This window comes from Anguilla anguilla, chromosome 14 (assembly GCF_013347855.1).
Source record: "Anguilla anguilla isolate fAngAng1 chromosome 14, fAngAng1.pri, whole genome shotgun sequence".
NCBI classification, from domain to species: Eukaryota; Metazoa; Chordata; class Actinopteri; order Anguilliformes; family Anguillidae; genus Anguilla; species Anguilla anguilla.
In genome coordinates, this window is record NC_049214.1 from 14,370,613 (window position 1) to 14,387,754 (window position 17,142).

At 48.7% G+C, this 17,142-nt stretch overlaps 1 protein-coding gene across 23 annotated transcripts in view; it reads left to right on the forward strand.

Annotated features, from left to right (window-relative positions):
- Positions 1-17,142, forward strand: part of LOC118212497 (calcium/calmodulin-dependent protein kinase type II subunit beta) — a 71,972-nt gene that overhangs the window by 48,288 nt on the left and 6,542 nt on the right. For 8 of the 23 annotated variants that reach the window (XM_035390418.1, XM_035390411.1, XM_035390398.1 and 5 more), the window contains 4 exons: positions 5,687-5,731; positions 7,289-7,337; positions 16,650-16,725; positions 17,035-17,129. In XM_035390418.1, the coding sequence (XP_035246309.1) occupies positions 5,687-5,731; positions 7,289-7,337; positions 16,650-16,725; positions 17,035-17,129 (265 nt within the window). Of the gene's footprint in view, positions 1-703; positions 773-5,686; positions 5,732-7,288; positions 7,338-16,649; positions 16,726-17,034; positions 17,130-17,142 lie in introns of all 23 variants that reach the window. The other 15 variants (XM_035390400.1, XM_035390402.1, XM_035390406.1 and 12 more) reach the window with 2 other exon arrangements.

Genomic DNA, 17,142 nt, shown 5'->3' on the forward strand with positions numbered 1-17,142 from the left:
CCTCTCACATGCGAAAATCTTCACTTTTATTTCCTCTGTCTGGTGTTTCTGATGACCTGCCTAACCCCTCCCACACTCTCGAATGGGTTCCTCTGATTTGCTGGCTGAAGTGCACAGGGGACTGAAAGACAGCCTGGGTCAAAACGAACTGAGCCTGTAAGCAGCAGTGCGCAGGCGCTGTTCTGTTTGACCGGTGAGCATGCACGACTGCTGTTCAATTTCAGCCACAGAAAGCCGATTGACTCCAGAGGGAGAAGCAGCGCATTTAATGATAATAATGGATTGCTTTTCCATAGTGCATTTCATAGTCTCATAGTACACTGCATCATATTTGATTTGAAAGCCAATCAGCTTGAATTAGACTGCAAACTTTGGCCACATCAATCTTTTCCTTTGAAGGTTTATGCTGAATGAATGCTAGGCACAGGGTACTTCTGTCTTGTAGTTGCTTCTTCCTCACACCGCTGTAGTTAGTTAACAAGCACTTTCGATTGGCCAGTTAAAGTGCTTGTTCTAATAGGCAGAGCTGCTGATGGGCTGTTCTTTCCTCGTAAACTCCCCCATTGGCCCGGCCAGGACTGACGTGTCACAGAAGCCGCGGCCCCTGTCCCCCACAGAACCTTGAGTGTGTGTCCTGTTCTGTCCATACGCCCACCGCGCAAGCACAGGCTTACTCTAACACTGTCTTGTGTTTCCTGCTTAGCCACAGTCAAACAGCACGAAAAACAGCATAGTCACCAGCCCCAAAGGAAACGTGACTTCTTCTGCTCTGGTATTGAACTCTTTATCTCTCTCTATTTGTCTCTGTCTATCTATCTGTCTATCTATCTTTTTTACTCATTACCCTGTTTGTCTGTGTTGGCTTTGCTGTGTATAGAACACCTGTTGTTGGACTTCCTTTTTGTGTGTCAGTCAGGCGCCTGAAACAGCTGCCCTCTTGTGGGCGCGGCACAGCCCTGTGGACCTCTACAACCCCCACACCCCACCCGACCCCGCCCACCCCCCCCCCCGCCCCACCCCTGTTTACTGGCAACTGGATGTACACCAGAAGACAGACAGCTCGCTGTCAGCACAGTGCCTTGTAACAGATTTCTTATCCCCTTCCCTGTAGCTAATTTTCTGCTGTTCTCTAGTCAAATGCTCACGAGCGCGTGCGGCTGCATTTATACCTGTACCTGCCGCTCCTCTTGTCCACCCCACACATGGGGAACATCTCGCCAATCTTGCCTTCTCCCACTCCACCCTTTCACCCTGGCCAGGAGATTCTGCGCCTGTTGAACTCGTTGGGTAATGCAGACCTGTTACACTCGTGGGGTAATGCAGACCTGTCACACTCGTGGGGTAATGCAGACCTGTCACACTCCTGGGGTAATGCAGACCTGTCACACTCGTGGGGTAATGCAGACCTGTTACACTCGTGGGGTAATGCAGACCTGTTACACTCGTGGGGTAATGCAGAGCTGTTACACTCGTGGGGTAATGCAGACCTGTTACACTCGTGGGGTAATGCAGGGCTGTTACACTCGTGGGGTAATGCAGACCTGTTACACTCGTGGGGTAATGCAGACCTGTTACACTCGTGGGGTAATGCAGAGCTGTTACACTCGTGGGGTAATGCAGACCTGTTACACTTGTGGGGTAATGCAGACCTGTTACACTCGTGGGGTAATGCAGGGCTGTTACACTCGTGGGGTAATGCAGACCTGTTACACTCGTGGGGTAATGCAGACCTGTTACACTCGTGGGGTAATGCAGACCTGTTACACTCGTGGGGTAATGCAGACCTGTTACACTTGTGGGGTAATGCAGACCTGTTACACTCGTGGGGTAATGCAGAGCTGTTACACTCGTAGGGTAAGACATTTCCCTGCTGCAGCACAGTTTGGGTATCCTGCCTGCGTCTCCCCAGAAGCCAGTCCTGAGGAAAAACACTGATGAATATTATTCTCACACAGTTATAAGAGGGAGCATTACTGTGATTGTTATCGAACCATTTATAGGCCAGATGGCAGGTTTTTTTTTGTTTGTTTTATTTATACATTCTTCCTGTATTTTATTGCAATCCAAAAGAAAACTATGGTGAACCACTACGCTTTCCTCAGTTTTACTGAGTCAGGATTTTATAGTTTATTTTGAAAGATGTGCGCACACTAACATTAGCATTTCTTTAGATCTATTTTTATGCCTCTTTTGCTATTTCCCGCTGAAGTTGGAACGCGCTGCGGTATTTTTAGGCCAGCCCCAGTCCGGGAAACGCTGCCAGCTGCAGCTTCCTCTCACCGTCCGCTGGGCAGCTGGACCCTGCGCAGCCATGCGCAGCCGTGTGCAGCCGTGTGCAGCCGTGCGAGCCGCGTGCGCGCGGTACGGCTCTCCAGACTGCAGGACTGCAGAACTGCAGGAGTCCATGCCGTGCGTTAAGGCCGCTATGTGGGGGCAGACTGCATGTGACCCCTCCAGGCTGTCTGTCTGGAGTCAGTTCCGCTTGAGGGGGGTGTGCCAACCAAGAACCGCCCCCGACCCCCCCTCCTCCTCCCGTCTCGTTCGTTCACTTTTTTTTATACCCACTAGCTTTCCTGGAAAACCTCTGCTGAAGCAACGGCAGCGCACACTGTTAGCAGCACGCGGGCCCGGGTGCCGTTTATATCCCCGATCAGCTGATTAATCTCAGATGGGAGCAGCAGCTGCTGCTGTGCCTGCAGTGCATGTGTGTGTGTGTGTGTGTGTGTGTGTGACAGAGAGTCTGTGTGTGTGTGTGTGTGTGCGTGCGTGTGTGTGTGACAGCGAGAGAGAGATTTGCAGGTGGAGTACTGATACCCTGAATGGAAATAAACATAAACCATGAAGAAGCGAGCCTATGCTGTCACAGTGATCACTTCCCCATTCACACCCACCCCAGACACACTGCCCCATAGCCCCTCTTTTCTCACTTTTGTTCTTGTGTCACTCAGCATTGAACTCGTATTTGTGCATATTCGTGTTTTTATTTGTGTATAGTGTATATGTGTTCATTTTTTTCCTGTGGTGTATATGTGTGTTTTATGTGTGTATAGTCTATTTTTTTTATTTGCGTATATAGTGTATATACACTACATGGCCAGAAGTATGCAGACGTCTGACATCCAACATCTCATCTAAAATTCTGGGAATTAATATAGAGTTGGTCCACCCTTTGCTGCTATAACAACCTCCACTCTCCTGGAAAGGCTTTATACTTTATGTTGGAGCATTGCTGCAGAGATTTGCTTCCATTCAGCCAGAAGAGCATTTGTGAGGTCGGGTACTGATTGGGTGATTAGGCCTGGCTTGCAGTTGGCTTTCCAGTTGATCCCAAGGGTGTTGGATGGGGGTGAGGTCAGGGCTCTGTGCAAGCCAGTCAAGTTCTTCCACACCATTCTGGACAAAACCATTTGTATTTGGACCTTGCTGTGTGCTCGGGGTAATTGTCATGCTGAAACAGAAAAGGGCCTTCCCCAAACTGTAGAGGAAGCACAGAATCATCTAGAATGTGAGTGTATGCTGTAGCATAAGATTAAGATTTGCCTTCACTGGAACTAAGGGGCTGAGCCCAAACCATGAAAAACAGCCCCAGACCAAGGGGTGTCCAGATACTTTTGGTCATATAGTGTATTTTTACGGTGCATATGTGTGTTTTCATGTGCGTAGTGTAAATGTATGTTTTATGTGTGTTTAGTGTATATGTGTGTTTTATGTGCGTGTAGTGTATATGGGTGTTTTATGTGTGTAGTAGTATGTGTGTTTTTATGTGTGAATACTTACTTATCTAATTGTGTCTCACAGAGCCTTCAAATGATGGCTTTTTCCTCTTTTCTTCCTTGTGTCGTCTTTTGGTGTCCCTATGACTCTAACCTGTGTTAGACCGATGTTCTAACCTGGGTTAGGGCTCGATTCCTACCTGGGTTAGAATTGTGCTTAAGTCTGGGTTAAGCCCTCTGGCTCTCCAGAGAGAGGGGCTAAGGGGCGATGCTGGGTATTGGTGTTTGGTGGGGGAGGCCGTGTTCGTGTGACATGCTAATGCTACAGTGGATCAGTTGCCCTTTGCGTGTTAGAGACGGCTCTAACCAGGATGCCAAATGACCTTTGGTGATTGGTCACTGGAGGAGTGTTCTTGCTGGAAGGCCTCTTAAAGAGCAGACAGAAACCCCCTGTAATGTGTGCAGTGATGCCTTCCATAAGGCTGCTGACTGCACCAATCTTTTTTTATCATTTTAAAAACGTTTTTCATTTAAATGTGTTTTAATTAGTATTTTTCATATGTTAATTTTAAACTTTTTTCCTCAGAAAGCCCAATCAAATTTTTACGCCCATCCCATCCCTGTGACATCCTAGGCTAGTACATGGCTGAGTCTCAAATGGTCCACAACTTCCCTTTGTAGTGCACTAACTAGGGTGTCAGCCAGTTCCTAGCGAGTGGCTGACACCCTAGTTACTCTACTATATAGGGAATTTGTAGACTATGTCAGACACAGCCCTTGTTTCCTCTCTAGTGCCCTCTACACACCCCAGCCCTCTGGCGGCTGAGCTCTACATTACACCATGTTGAAGGAGCAGTTAGTGCACGAGTTGCCGAGGTATACATCTCATCAACTGGAGCATTCGAGTTGAGTCTGGGCAAACCCTGAAACCCTGTCTCACAGACACTCAGGAAGCAGTTCACGACTTCCTTTAATAGGTCCGTCAGCTGGGCCTCCAAGGCCATCTTCTGACTTTGATGCTCGGAGCGCGTTGCGGCTAGATTGGACCGGGCCTCGGTGATGGTGCAGCTCGAGCCACGGCCCCTCTGGTGCATGTGCGTGTGGAGGGGGAGGTGCGGCCCGCAGCGGCTGCCCCGCCCCGCTGGGCTGTCTGTTGCGCTCTCGGCTCAGAGCATGCTCACTCAAGGGCAGAAGATTTTTTTGAACAAACAGACTCATTATAATGGCCATCCATTTGCATAGAGTTGTAGAGAATGATTCATTAATTTCAGTGTCAGCCAGTTCTGCAAGCAGAAGTAAAAGTGCACAGCTGCAGGACTGGGGCCCCTAAGCCTGTGTCACAGCACAGCCTTTCGTCCACTGCACAGTTTTAACTGCACAGAGCTGCACAGGAGACTCCTGTTCCTGTTCTACTGAGCTGCAGATGAGATTCTGACATCAGTCTGCAGGCATGGGCTCAAAGTGATAATCTACTCCCACTCAGCCCCCCCCCCCCCCCCCCCCCCCCCCCCCCCCCGGGCCTCGAACAGCCCCCGCTACCTGCATTCTCTCACTTGAAGAATTCTGCATTTCTCTCCTTACAGATGTAACTGTTCCTCTCTTCCTTCTCCTGCTCTTTCGTCATTTCTATTTTACTCTGTCCCTTTCTCTCTGCTGTCTCCACCATTTCTTCTTTTCTCACTCATCCTGTCACATCTCTCATCACAGCTGCACACACATCTCTTCTCTCGGTCTGACTTTTTCTCTTTTCTCCCTCTCTTCTTTCTCTAATTTCTCTCTCCCTCCCTTTCACTTTCCCTCCTTGGTCTCACTTTTTCTTTTTATCCCTCTCTTCTTTCTCTCTATTTTCTCTCTCCTTCCCTTTCACTCTCCCTCTCTTATCCCTGTCCTTCTCTTATTTCTCTCTCCCTCTCTTCCTACCTTCCCCCCACTCTCTTTCCTCTCTCTCTCTCTCTCTCTCTCTCTCTCTCTAGGAGCCTCAGACCACAGTTATCCATAATCCAGTGGATGGGACTAAGGTACACCCTCGCCCCTCCCCTGTCGCTTCCTCTGTTTGCCCCCCATGTGTCTCAGTGAGGCTCTCGCTGCTGTGGGAGTTTCTAGGCTGAGCTGTATCTGTTGTGAAGTTGCCAGTGCTAAATCTTGGTGAGACTGTTTCCTGGCAAAGCCGCTGCTTGAATTTCATATGAGGCTGTGGCTGGGCTTGACCTGTCTTGGTTATGTTGTAGTGGGCGTGTCTTGTCGATACTGGATTGGGTGTCTTGGTTAGGCCAAAGTGGGTGTGTCTTACTTATGCTGGAGTGGTCATGTGTTGTTGAGACTGGATTGGGTGTTTGCTGGTGAGACTGGAATCTGAGAACCTTTTTTGTCTTTCGTGTGTCCACTTCTTTTAGTGTGCTTGACTTACGAAAGATAGAGTTAGGGCTGCAAATTGATTATTAACTCACAACAGTGACCCCATGTGGCCAGTGATTAAAGTGCAATACTTGGGCTCTGATAGAGTCTTTCTGACATCAAAGTTATGAAGTATACCATCTCCCAGCAGCATTGTAGAATTTAGCTCCAAGAATTTTCCCTCTGTTGTGGCAAAGAGTGTGTGTGTGTGTGTGTGTGTGTGTGTGGAGAATGTACCAATGATTTACTTTTCATCAATTTTGTGTGAAATGGAAAGAATAATTACAAAACACCAGCTGTTCGCCCCCATGGGTCACCTCCCTGCACTTCCTGTCTCCCCTCTGTTTCCCATATTCTTATCTCTTTCGGCACACATCATTCATGGTAACAGCACCATTGTACAGATGTTTTTTGAGTCTGTCTGTTTGTCCTGTCCTGTAGTACCTGTACTGGCAGGTAGAGATCAAGGCTGGAGGGCTTGTGCCTTTCACTATAAGAGTCTAGACACTGAAACTGCTGCTGCAGGATGGTTCTGTTCAAATATAATTCTTATTCTCTCTCTCTCTCTCAATCTCACTGTAACTGTCTCTCTTTCTTGCTCTTTCTCTCTTTGTTTCTTATATAATATATACTGTTTGCATAGTCAGATAGGTAGGTGTGTTTAGAGATAAGAAATGATTTTGAAAAAACTGTCAAAAAGGAACTAGGAGGTGAAATGCAGGACCACTCCTAACTCTCTACTGCCACTCTCTACTGTGGACAATACTGGAACTGTAGGTTAAATTCTCTGAAGGCATCAGCCAGCAGTTAAGCTGTCTTGCTTTCCCCTGGCCGTCTGCTTGCACGGTATAACAGAGGGGTCAAAGAGATGGCGGGTGTGTCCATAGACTGGTCCTTGTCAAGTGTGTTTGTCACAACAACAACAAAAAAAACTGTTTGCAGCGAACCTGTGCACTGTGGGTGAGAGACTGGGTGTTTACATGGATTTTGACATTGTGTTTCCTGTATGACATTTTAAACATGTTCACACTGACACTTCTCAAACTGATTATTTGTTGGGGGATCTGGTTAAGCAACTGGGTGTGTGTATTTTTGTGCGTGCGTGTGCGTGCCTGTATGTGTGTTTGTATTTGTGTGTCATGGCGTACTGACATTAACAGGGTTGTCTCTTTGACCGACAGGAGTCGTCTGACAGTAGTAACACCACCATCGAAGACGAGGATGTAAAAGGTAAGATTAATCATCCACACAGACCTAACGGCACATGCTGACTTTGTGCAAAACCGAGCCATGCAATGCAGAATCCTGTAGATTCTGGTGAGAGACTGAGGTTTCATCAACTCCATTATTGGCATGCGTCATGGCTGACTTACCGGGCAGAGCCAATATTAGCATTTCTGCTGAAGACAGCTTCTGCTTATGCAGTCTCTGTCTCACACAGATGCCACAGCTGGCCTTGACCATAGACTCTTTCTGTCTCTACAGCTTCTGGAAAGGGAAGTTAGTTTGTGAGTTTGTGAGGTCCGACTAAAAAAGAATGAGACTGCAAGATTTTTTAGTGGGACCTCACAAACTCACAAACTAACTCACAAATTGGAGGTGGCACTTTGAGGCAACTAAACTGCTGACCTATACAAAATGCCACCTCCAATTTGAGCCCGACCTAGCCAAGATCATGATTGGTCAGAAGAAGTAACTTATCTCAAATAAGAGTCAGCGTGGTCAGGCTCACAGCCCTGTAGGCTAAAGGTCTGTATCCTGACCCAATCCCAATGGGACCGGAAGGTATGCTGTGATCGGGCCGGGTATCGGGCCTATTTTTAGCCTGTTACACTGGGGCAGATCAGGTACAGGCCCGCTGCCAACCCGGAAGTTTACAAATAGCAGCATAGCAGCACTTCTGCCTGGTGTTAACAACGATTGACAACAGTGGCGCGAAGCTTCCAGTTTTTCTAGTGTACCATTATGCTCAATTAGCAGCTGAAAACAGCCGTATTTGATAGCACACGAGTGTAGCATGAAAGCTAACTGGTTAGCCTATTCTGATCAATACAAACAGCAGCAAACTTATTAACGTCACGTTTAACAGAAATAAAAACAGCACTTAAGTTAATTGTTTAGCCTTTTCTGATCATTACACAGATTTAAATATAAATTGTTCCTATTTTACTTACCGAAAGAGGACATTCCTCCCGTGGTTTGTTGCAGAGGTGCGAGCAACAAATATTAACATCACGTGCTGGAAAAATGTGTTTTAAAAAGTAAGCAGGAAAGCAGAAATACGGCCTGTTCTGATTTGCTAGTCGGGCATAACGGTACACTACAAAAAACTGTAAGCTTTGCTTTGTTCCATTGTTGTCAATCATTGTTAACAGCTGGCAGATGTGGTGCTCCCTATGTTCCTCAGTCGCAAGCACCTTTTCAAGCAGCCTTCCTGCTGGAAGCACTGCGTTATTTTGCATTGTGCTGTATGGTGTTAGCTTTTTATTTGCACAGTTGGGCTCTATCTGGTTGAGCTCCGTCAGCTTGAAACGAGGCTAGGGCTTGTCGGGCTGGTCCATGCCTGGCCGTACAGACGTGGGGCCTCAGCTCTAGCCCGACGCGGACCTCTACCGTAGGCATATGAGCATGCAGGCCAGGCTCACAGTGCCTGAGACTGGCAAGTCACGTTCCAGACATGGCCGCCCGGAGCCACACACGGTTACCCCACCACAGAAGAACTGCTTTTCGGTTATTTGAGCTCCACTAAGGACCGATCGGGGGCGAAGGGAGGAGGGAGGAATGTTCGCCGCAGCGCTGTGCTCAGAACGTGGCGAGGGGGGTTTGGGTGGGGTTTGTGGGGTTTGTGGGAAGGACTCGTGCCCCGTTTCCTGGGCTTTGAGTCCTATACTAGCTCAGTGCTCACCCCTCCAGGGAACACAACTCAGGAGCGGCACAAGGGCACCTTGAGTTTATTTTTAGCCATGTGAAGGAACAAAGAGAGAAAAAGAGAGAAGGTGGGGAGAGAGAGAGATAGAAGGAGGGGATGGAATGAAAGAGAGAGCGATATATGATACAGAAATACATATTTATGAAAACGTGAGGAGATGGGAGGGCAATACGTAACAATGCAGCAAAGAAGACGAGAGTGAGCGTGTGGGTGTTTTTCTGTGTGTGGTATGGGTGTGTGGGCGTGTGCGTAAGAGGGCTGGGGAGGGGGAAGACAGGGTGCCACAGGGCTGAGAGCGTAATTGTGCCTTCCTTTTTCGGTTGAGTTTAAGCAATTGAGCGAGACTGCAGCATCGGCTCATAAACTGGACGGTCCTGGCAGGGGAAGGGACGGCGTGCTTTATGTCTTGTTTTTTAGCCGAGCTCCAGAGCGCTGATTTGTGGGGGCGGGCTGCTGGGGTGCCCGGGCGTAAAGTATGTTTTTTTAGAGGATTCGGTTGGTCGCTTTCGTTTACCGCGCTGTGAGAGTGGAGAACGTTTTACGAAGTGAAGTAATGGGGTCAGTGCGAAAGAAGGAGATTTCCCAGAATCCAGCAGTGCAAGTGCCACTGAGGAGAGGCGGAGGTGGCCTTCGTACCACTCTGAGTTATGCCCCGCCCCTTGCCCTGTCTCTTTCCCCTCGTACCTCTTCCCTGCCTCTAATCCTCATGTCTGTCTTCCTTTTTTTTGTCTTTCCGCGTTGTGATGATTTTCCCATCTCACCCTGCTCCGGGGGCACGGACAGGGAAAAGCCTAGAAAGCAGCTCGGCTAGGGCTCAGCCCGAGGCCAACCAGCCGGCTGCAGGCCCCGCCCCTTCTGTCTTCTGTAAGTGGGCATGTCTTTTGCACATGCTCAGTGCTGCCTGACTCCCCTCTCCCTCCTCACAAGGCTTCCTTCTTGCCTGCCTCTCAACAGCTGATCCAGGATCAGCTCGCCTAATACTAATCCTAAATCCTTAACAGTCAGAAGGTGCGCAGAAGGTGGATACTGATCTCGGGTCAGTCCGCCAAACATTGAGCCTGAGTCCTGAGTGGTTTGTTTAAAAGTTAGACACTGATCCAGGGTAAGTTCACCTTGCAGCGTTGGGGTGACGTGTGTGCGGTGCCACAGTGTACTTGCTTGCAGGGTTTAATTTATCGAACGTGTGGGCATGCTGAAATATTTGGCACAAGCCTGGATGCTGTTAATGCTCGTGGAGCTGATACCATGGTACTAACACTAATGCATGCAAACCATTCAGCTTTTTTAGGTAAAGGAAGAAAGCTTGCAGCGTTGCCAGCACACTCACTCTGAAGAATTTCAGCAGTTTTAACAGTGTGGGAGGGTGTCAGCTCCCAGTCCAGGGTGGGGGAGGGGAGAGGAGGGAGGGAGAGGCATAATTTGTGAATTGATTCTTGCTGCTTTATTACTTCCGAGGAGCAAGAGAATCACAATATTTCCCTCAGGAAATGAACAAAAATGATTTATTCTGGATGGTGAAACTACATCGTAACTGTACCTACCAACTTGGTGACGTACATGTTGACAAAATTGTTCATATAAATATATATATACATATGCATAGATTCTTGGCTTTTAATAAAGGGTATTTTTATACATTTCGGTTTCACCATGTAAATATTACAGCACTTTTTATACATAGTCTCTCCATTTCAGGGAATCAGAATGTTTGGAACAAATGGCATCACGGGTGTTTCTGATTAGTCAAGTGTGTTCAGTTGCTTCCTTACTGCAGAGGGCTTTCGGTATCTGGTCTGGATTCCAGCCTTTTGATTGCCTTTGGAGTTTGTTATTGGCGGTTGTCAACATGGGAACCAGTGGACCAAGTCAAGGAAGCCATTATGAGGCAGAGAAATAAGAAAAAACATAATTAAGAAAAAGAGCACTTTGAGCTCAGTAATCAGAGAATGTGCACGTGTGAGTTCAAATCTAAAATTGAGGAGTACAGAGTGAAATCAAGAAAAATATGTCCCGAACATATAACAGAGCATATAAACATACAAATTACCAGAGAAGAAATTAATGCATAAATATCCTGGGTACAAGGGTGGGAGGTGTGATCCTATGTTAATATTTCTATACATATTGGGGTCTTGGTTAACAAATAGTCCCCTGCTGCAGAAACAAACTGCATTTGGGGTGTGCATCAAGTTCTGTTGGCTGCCTTCATACGCCTCCCTGTGGCCAGAAGTGGAACAGCAGGCTTGTATTTACCAGTTACTGACCAGGAAGCTTCACAGGGATCTACTGTAGTTCTGGGTTATACCTGACTGCCAGTCACCAGTTTTGTGAGCCACACCCGGACACCAAGAGCCCTGCAGCTGAAACATATGCTCTCCTCCAGTGTGAGCCAGAGGCTGTTTTACCCCTGAAGTCCCCACAAGAGAACCAGCAGCCATCAGAGGAAATGACAGCTGGTAACCGATGGATGGATACTCTCTATATTGTGTTGGTGGGAGGAGCTAGTGCAGCGGTAGCCCAGAGACCCCTGACCAGCCCAGTCAGTCCTGATGCCAGCGGCGTCCCGCCCTGCTGACGCGGGCTGATGAGACAGACGGACCGGAACCCGCAGCCGAAGCCTGCGCTCTCGGCGAGCCTCCTTATCGACCGAGCCGCTCGCGATTGGCCGTAAATTCAGGTCTTTGAGCTGAGTGCGGCAGACACGCGCAGTGAGAGCGCAAATTTATTCTCTCCATCATTCGCTTTATTTGCTCTGCTTTTGTCTGGCGCAGCTGATTTAAGTGGATGCCTGCGGTTTAGAGGGTCTTGCAGAAGACACAGGGACTGCAGGAGTACAGAAGGGCTTTATTTATTTAGACCGCCTCTGCGCTTTATAGATTTTTTTTTGGAGGGTTTCCCCTGAGCCCCTGTGTCCCGAACACATCGGCCCGGCCTGTATCTCTAGCACAGGCGCCAGACACCGAAAAACAGGGCCACAACCCCCCCACCCCAAAAAAAGGTCTTATTTCTTTCCTGTTTTTAGCACTTTGTATATTTATCTGGCACATGCTGTGAACTTGCAGTGTTCACCTTTTTTTTTAACACCCCCTGCATCTCGTGTCCTGTTTTGCCTGTTCTTCTGTCCTAATTTTCTCTGCCCCTCTCTCTGCCCCCTGTCCCGCCTACCCGCACAGCCACCAAGCTGACAGACATCCTAGGGTGTGTGCGGCGGGGTTCAGGGCCCATTTCAGATGGCGAGGGGGGGGGCAGCACCCCCCCGGCTACCCTCTCAGCCCCCTCCCCTCCCCAAACACCTGTGCTTCCCATGCACAGTAAGTACAGCTCCCCCCAACTGCTGCGCCATTCAGGAAGTAGTGACAGCCAGTCACAGGTCTCCTATGCCCTAGTTCCTTGTTACTGCCATGCTATCAACTGTGTAGTCTATTTATTACACCTGTCTACATAGTCCAATCATAGCCCCTTCATCCTTTGTCCAATCACTGCCACCCCCATCTTTAGTCCAATCACTGCCACCCTGTCCTTCAGCCGGATGTCTTCCTGTACTTCGTATTTTCTTTGATTAGAAAAATCATTTTGTGTTTTTTATTTGCTCCAAAACAGAACAAATTCAAGGGGTCTTATCATTTTTTTCTTCCCAAATGTTCTTTGCAGGTCTGATTATTCACTTTATTTCTGTGGTATGTGTGTTTCCTCTCTTTTCATCTCTGTTTTCCTTCTCTGTCTTCTCCCTGCTCCATTGCCCCACCCCTTGCCTCCGCCCGAATAGTGGCCGGTCTGACAGACATAGTGAGCAGCATTCGCCGGGGGTCTGGCCCCCCCCAGCCTGAATCTGAGCTGGCCCCTGCTCGGCCCGTGGCCCCCCTGCCCCAATCCCCGCCCCCTCCATCACTGCCCCCATCTGGCCCCTCCCTGACCTCTCTTAGTGAGTACTGAGCGCTGGTGTGAATTTTGGGGCGACACTGCCCCCCTCTGCTGTGCACCTCTGCCTGCGGTTCCCCAGGTATCTGGCCCAGCAGCTTTGCCTGACCTTTGACCTTAGAAACACAGCTTTGCTTTGTGTGAGAACACAATAACGATAAACTGAGCATGTACCATGTGTTTACCAGCCCCACTTACGCTATATCTAACACTATATCCTCAAACTCATTTACCACTTAAAGCACTGCATCCTCAATCCCCCTTCTGCACCTACTATGGCTCTTAACATTATGCTGCAAGTCTGTCTGCCAACTACTACTATCATGTGACACTGATAACTTGGAATCAGCGCTGCCTGTTGCCTGAACCTTTATTAATGCCCTTTTATAGGCCGTTCTGCATAATAGCATCGGCTAAATGCAACGTAATTTTCCTGTCAGCCCACGCTGAATGCATGAACTGTCTTACTGTGTGTGTGGCAATGTGTGGTGGAGTCAGCTGACTGTGTGGTGATAGGGTGAGCTGTAGAGGGGCGTCCCTATAATAGGATGCTCTGTACAGTAACTGTGTTGCAGTAATTGGTCTCGTGGCTAAGGGGTGCCGCACCACTTCCTTCATCTGGCTTAGTTATTTTTACCATTTTTAAAAAAACATCGGTCTCTTTTAAATGCTGACACTCATGTTCTGTCACCTTGCGTCCACCAGAATGTAATGCTGTCAGCTGCGAGCTCTGAAATGAGGGAGCTCGTGAAGCGCTTCTTCCCCGGAGTTCAGACGCGACGCTCACGCGATCCTCTTCGCAAATGAGCCCAGTCGTATTTTTAGCCTGAAATGTCTGCAGCTGCTTGAGAGTGTGAGGTTGTAGCGCAGACACACTCAACGGCCGAACATGCTGAGGAGCACGCCGCTGGCTGGCTCCACCCCTTCAGAGCTCAGAGCGAGGCTTGATTGCCATTGGCTCAGCCTCATTGTTGGAAATTGGTTGTGGTTAAAGTGTTGTTAGGTGAGGGGTGCCCAGCGGGCCAATCAGAAGCCAATGTGAATGCAGTAGCTCTTGGGTGGGCATGGCAAGTGTGGTCATTAGGGCTGGGCCTGTTGGACGCAGCCATGCTAGGGAGCCTGGTTGGCATTACGGGGGCTGGATTTGCACCAGGGACCATAGAAGGTGTGATATCCCACTGTGCATTGTGGGATATCACAGCTCCAGGGACGAGCAGGCGGGGGTAGGCACGGTAGACCCAGGGCATTGCTGACATCAGCGTGCCGCAGACAGGAATCAGTGCCAGTGGTTGAGCGTCTCCATGGCAGCAGTGTGGTAGAGAAGAGGGGTTCAGGCTCTCCGCTGTGCCTTCAGCAGCCTCTGTTTCTGTCCCATGTGCCATTGCATGGTGACCCTCTGCCTCGCTCTGAGTGGGGTGCCTGTGGGGCGTGATCGTGCCCCGTGTACGACCTGGGTGTGTGACGGCATGTATTTGGGCCGGATGAGTGGAGGAGCGTGTGTGTGTATGTGTGTGCGTGCGTGTGTGTGTGTGTGTTTGTGTGTGTGTGTGTGTGTGCATCTGTGTGTGTGTGTGTGTGTGAAGTACCCTTAAGGCCTGCTGCGGAGAGAAAGAGGGAGGGAGGGGGGGTAAATCTGATCTAAATAGCTGAGGGACGGGAATAGCACAGTGAGGTCAGTGGGGGTGGGGTGCAGAAAGACAGGGAGGAAGAGGGAGAGAGAGAGAGAACAAGAGGAGAAAAGCTCGAGGCCCAGAGCATCTCAGGGAGAGGACGTTTATGCTCATGGAGGGATTATTCTCCTTCTCTTGCTGCATTTCATTTAATGGATAGAATTGCTGGCAGTAGTTTTCCTCTTTTCAAAAATGTGATACTGCACTCTTAAGTTTCTAAACCCTTCCATTTACAGATGATTCTTTAAATAGCTGGTTGGTGGGGTTTGAATGGTTTAGTGTGTGTGTGTGTGTGTGCCTGTGTGTGTGTGTGTGTGTGTGTGTGTGCATGAGAGAGAGAGAAATGAGAAAGACTGAGAGAATGATGGAGAGAAACAGAAGGAAGGAAGGGCTCGACTGACCATTGTAAATGCAGCTGGTTGGTATGCTGTGTATATATCAGACACACTAAGAAGCGTACTAAGGACCTGTCACGCTGTTTATTTCTCCATCTGGTTTGGCACAGCACACCTTCACAACGTGGACAAGTTAATGTTGTTGGCAGTGTGCCTGCTCCCTGTCCTATAACTAAATGAAGTGCTCTTGATCTGCTGTGACTGGGAGATTTACAGACCATTTCAGTGGTGAAGTGTCACCTCCCTCCCTCCCTCCCTCCCTCCCTCCCTCTCTCCCACCCTCTCTCTCCCTTTCTCCCTCTCTCTCCCACCCTCTCTCCCTCCCTCCCTCCCTCTCTCCCACCCTCTCTCTCCCTTTCTCCCTCTCTCTCCCACCCTCTCTCTCCCTTTCTCCCTCTCTCTTCCACCCTCTCTCCCTTCATCCCTTTCCCGCCGCCTCCCACCCTCTCTCCCTCTCTCTCTCCTGTGCTGTTTAATATTATATGATGTCGCCGCCTTTCCCGTGTTTGCTTCGTGAGCACGTGTTTGTAACGCTGCTTCACATTCGCTGGAAGATTACAGTGTTATATGTACAAATGTCATAACACCGTGGCACGCATCTATTCAATGGCACCAATGTGGTCATAGCCTTACCACTATAGCTCTAGCTTTCTAACCACACTAAAGGCACCTGTTGTGTGTCCACTTGGCTAAAGGATCTGCCAGATGCCTAAATTGTAAGTTGTACATTCAGTGAAATGATGGAGGTCCATTGGCTGACTGAAGCCACAGCACTTGACCTGCAGTTGTGTGAGGTCAAGATTATAGCCAAACTAGGCGATAAGTTGGCGAATATGGAAGGGTTTGCATCAAAAGTCACCTGGATGACACCTGTTAAATGCAGCCCTGGTGTGTGTGGTACAGCATAAAGGGTGGGTGTGTGGAGTCCATATTGCAGGCCTGGTGTGTGGTACAGCATAAAGGGTGATTGTGTGGAGTCCATATTGCAGGCCTGGTGTGTGGTACTGCATACGGAGTGGGTGTGTGGAATCCATATTGCAGGCCTGGTGTGTGGTACAGTTTCTGAGTTACTGTTACTGTATGCATGTTTGTGTGTGTGACTGTAACTGTGTATGTGTTTGTACGTGTGTTTGTGTGTGTGTGTGTGACTGTAACTGTGCGTGTGTTTGTGTGTGTGTGTGTGTGTGTGTGGCTGTAACTGTGCATGTGTTTGTACGTGCGTTTGTGTGTGTGTGAGTGTACCTGTGTGTGTGTTTGTGTGTGTGTGAGTGTAACTTTGCGTGTGTTTGTACGTGTGTTTGTGTGTGTGTGACTGTAACTGTGTGTGTGTTTGTGTGTGTGTGACTGTAACTGTGTGTGCGTTTGTGTGTGTGTGACTGTAACTGTGTGTGTGTTTGTGTGTGTGTGACTGTAACTGCGTGTGTGTTTGTGTGTGTGTGACTGTAACTGTGTGTGTGTTTGTGTGTGTGTGACTGTAACTGTGCATGTGTTTGTACGTGCGTTTGTGTGTGTGTGACTGTAACTGTGTGTGTGTTTGTGTGTGTGTGTGGCTGTAACTGTGTGTGTGTTTGTGTGGGTGTGACACACCCCTGGCTCACAGTGCTCGCTCTCTGCTCCATTCCTCCTGCAGCACGCAAACAGGAGATCATCAAGATCACCGAGCAGCTGATCGAGGCCGTGAATAACGGAGACTTCGAGGCGTACGCGTGAGTCACTGAGCGTGCCCGGTCTGCGGGACGGGGCAATGAAAGACTCACAATAAATATATATTTATTTATTTAACACTTTCAAGCATTGCGCTCAACACCATTCCATCACACCAACAAACAGGGAAATGCAATAGCAACAGATTGAAATTTTGAAAGTAGAGCAAATGAGTACTATAAGCTCCTGTTATATAATACCACCCCTCTTCATTTAACCTGTCTTTGTGTGAAATCGAATGTCATCTGATCTGTACTGATAATGTCAGCATGCCTCATACCCCCCGCAAAATACTGATGTTCTCTGAACAGGAAGATCTGTGATCCTGGCCTGACCTCTTTTGAACCTGAGGCTCTGGGGAACCTGGTGGAAGGAATGGACTTCCACAGATTCTACTTTGAGAACTGTGAGTAAGAAGG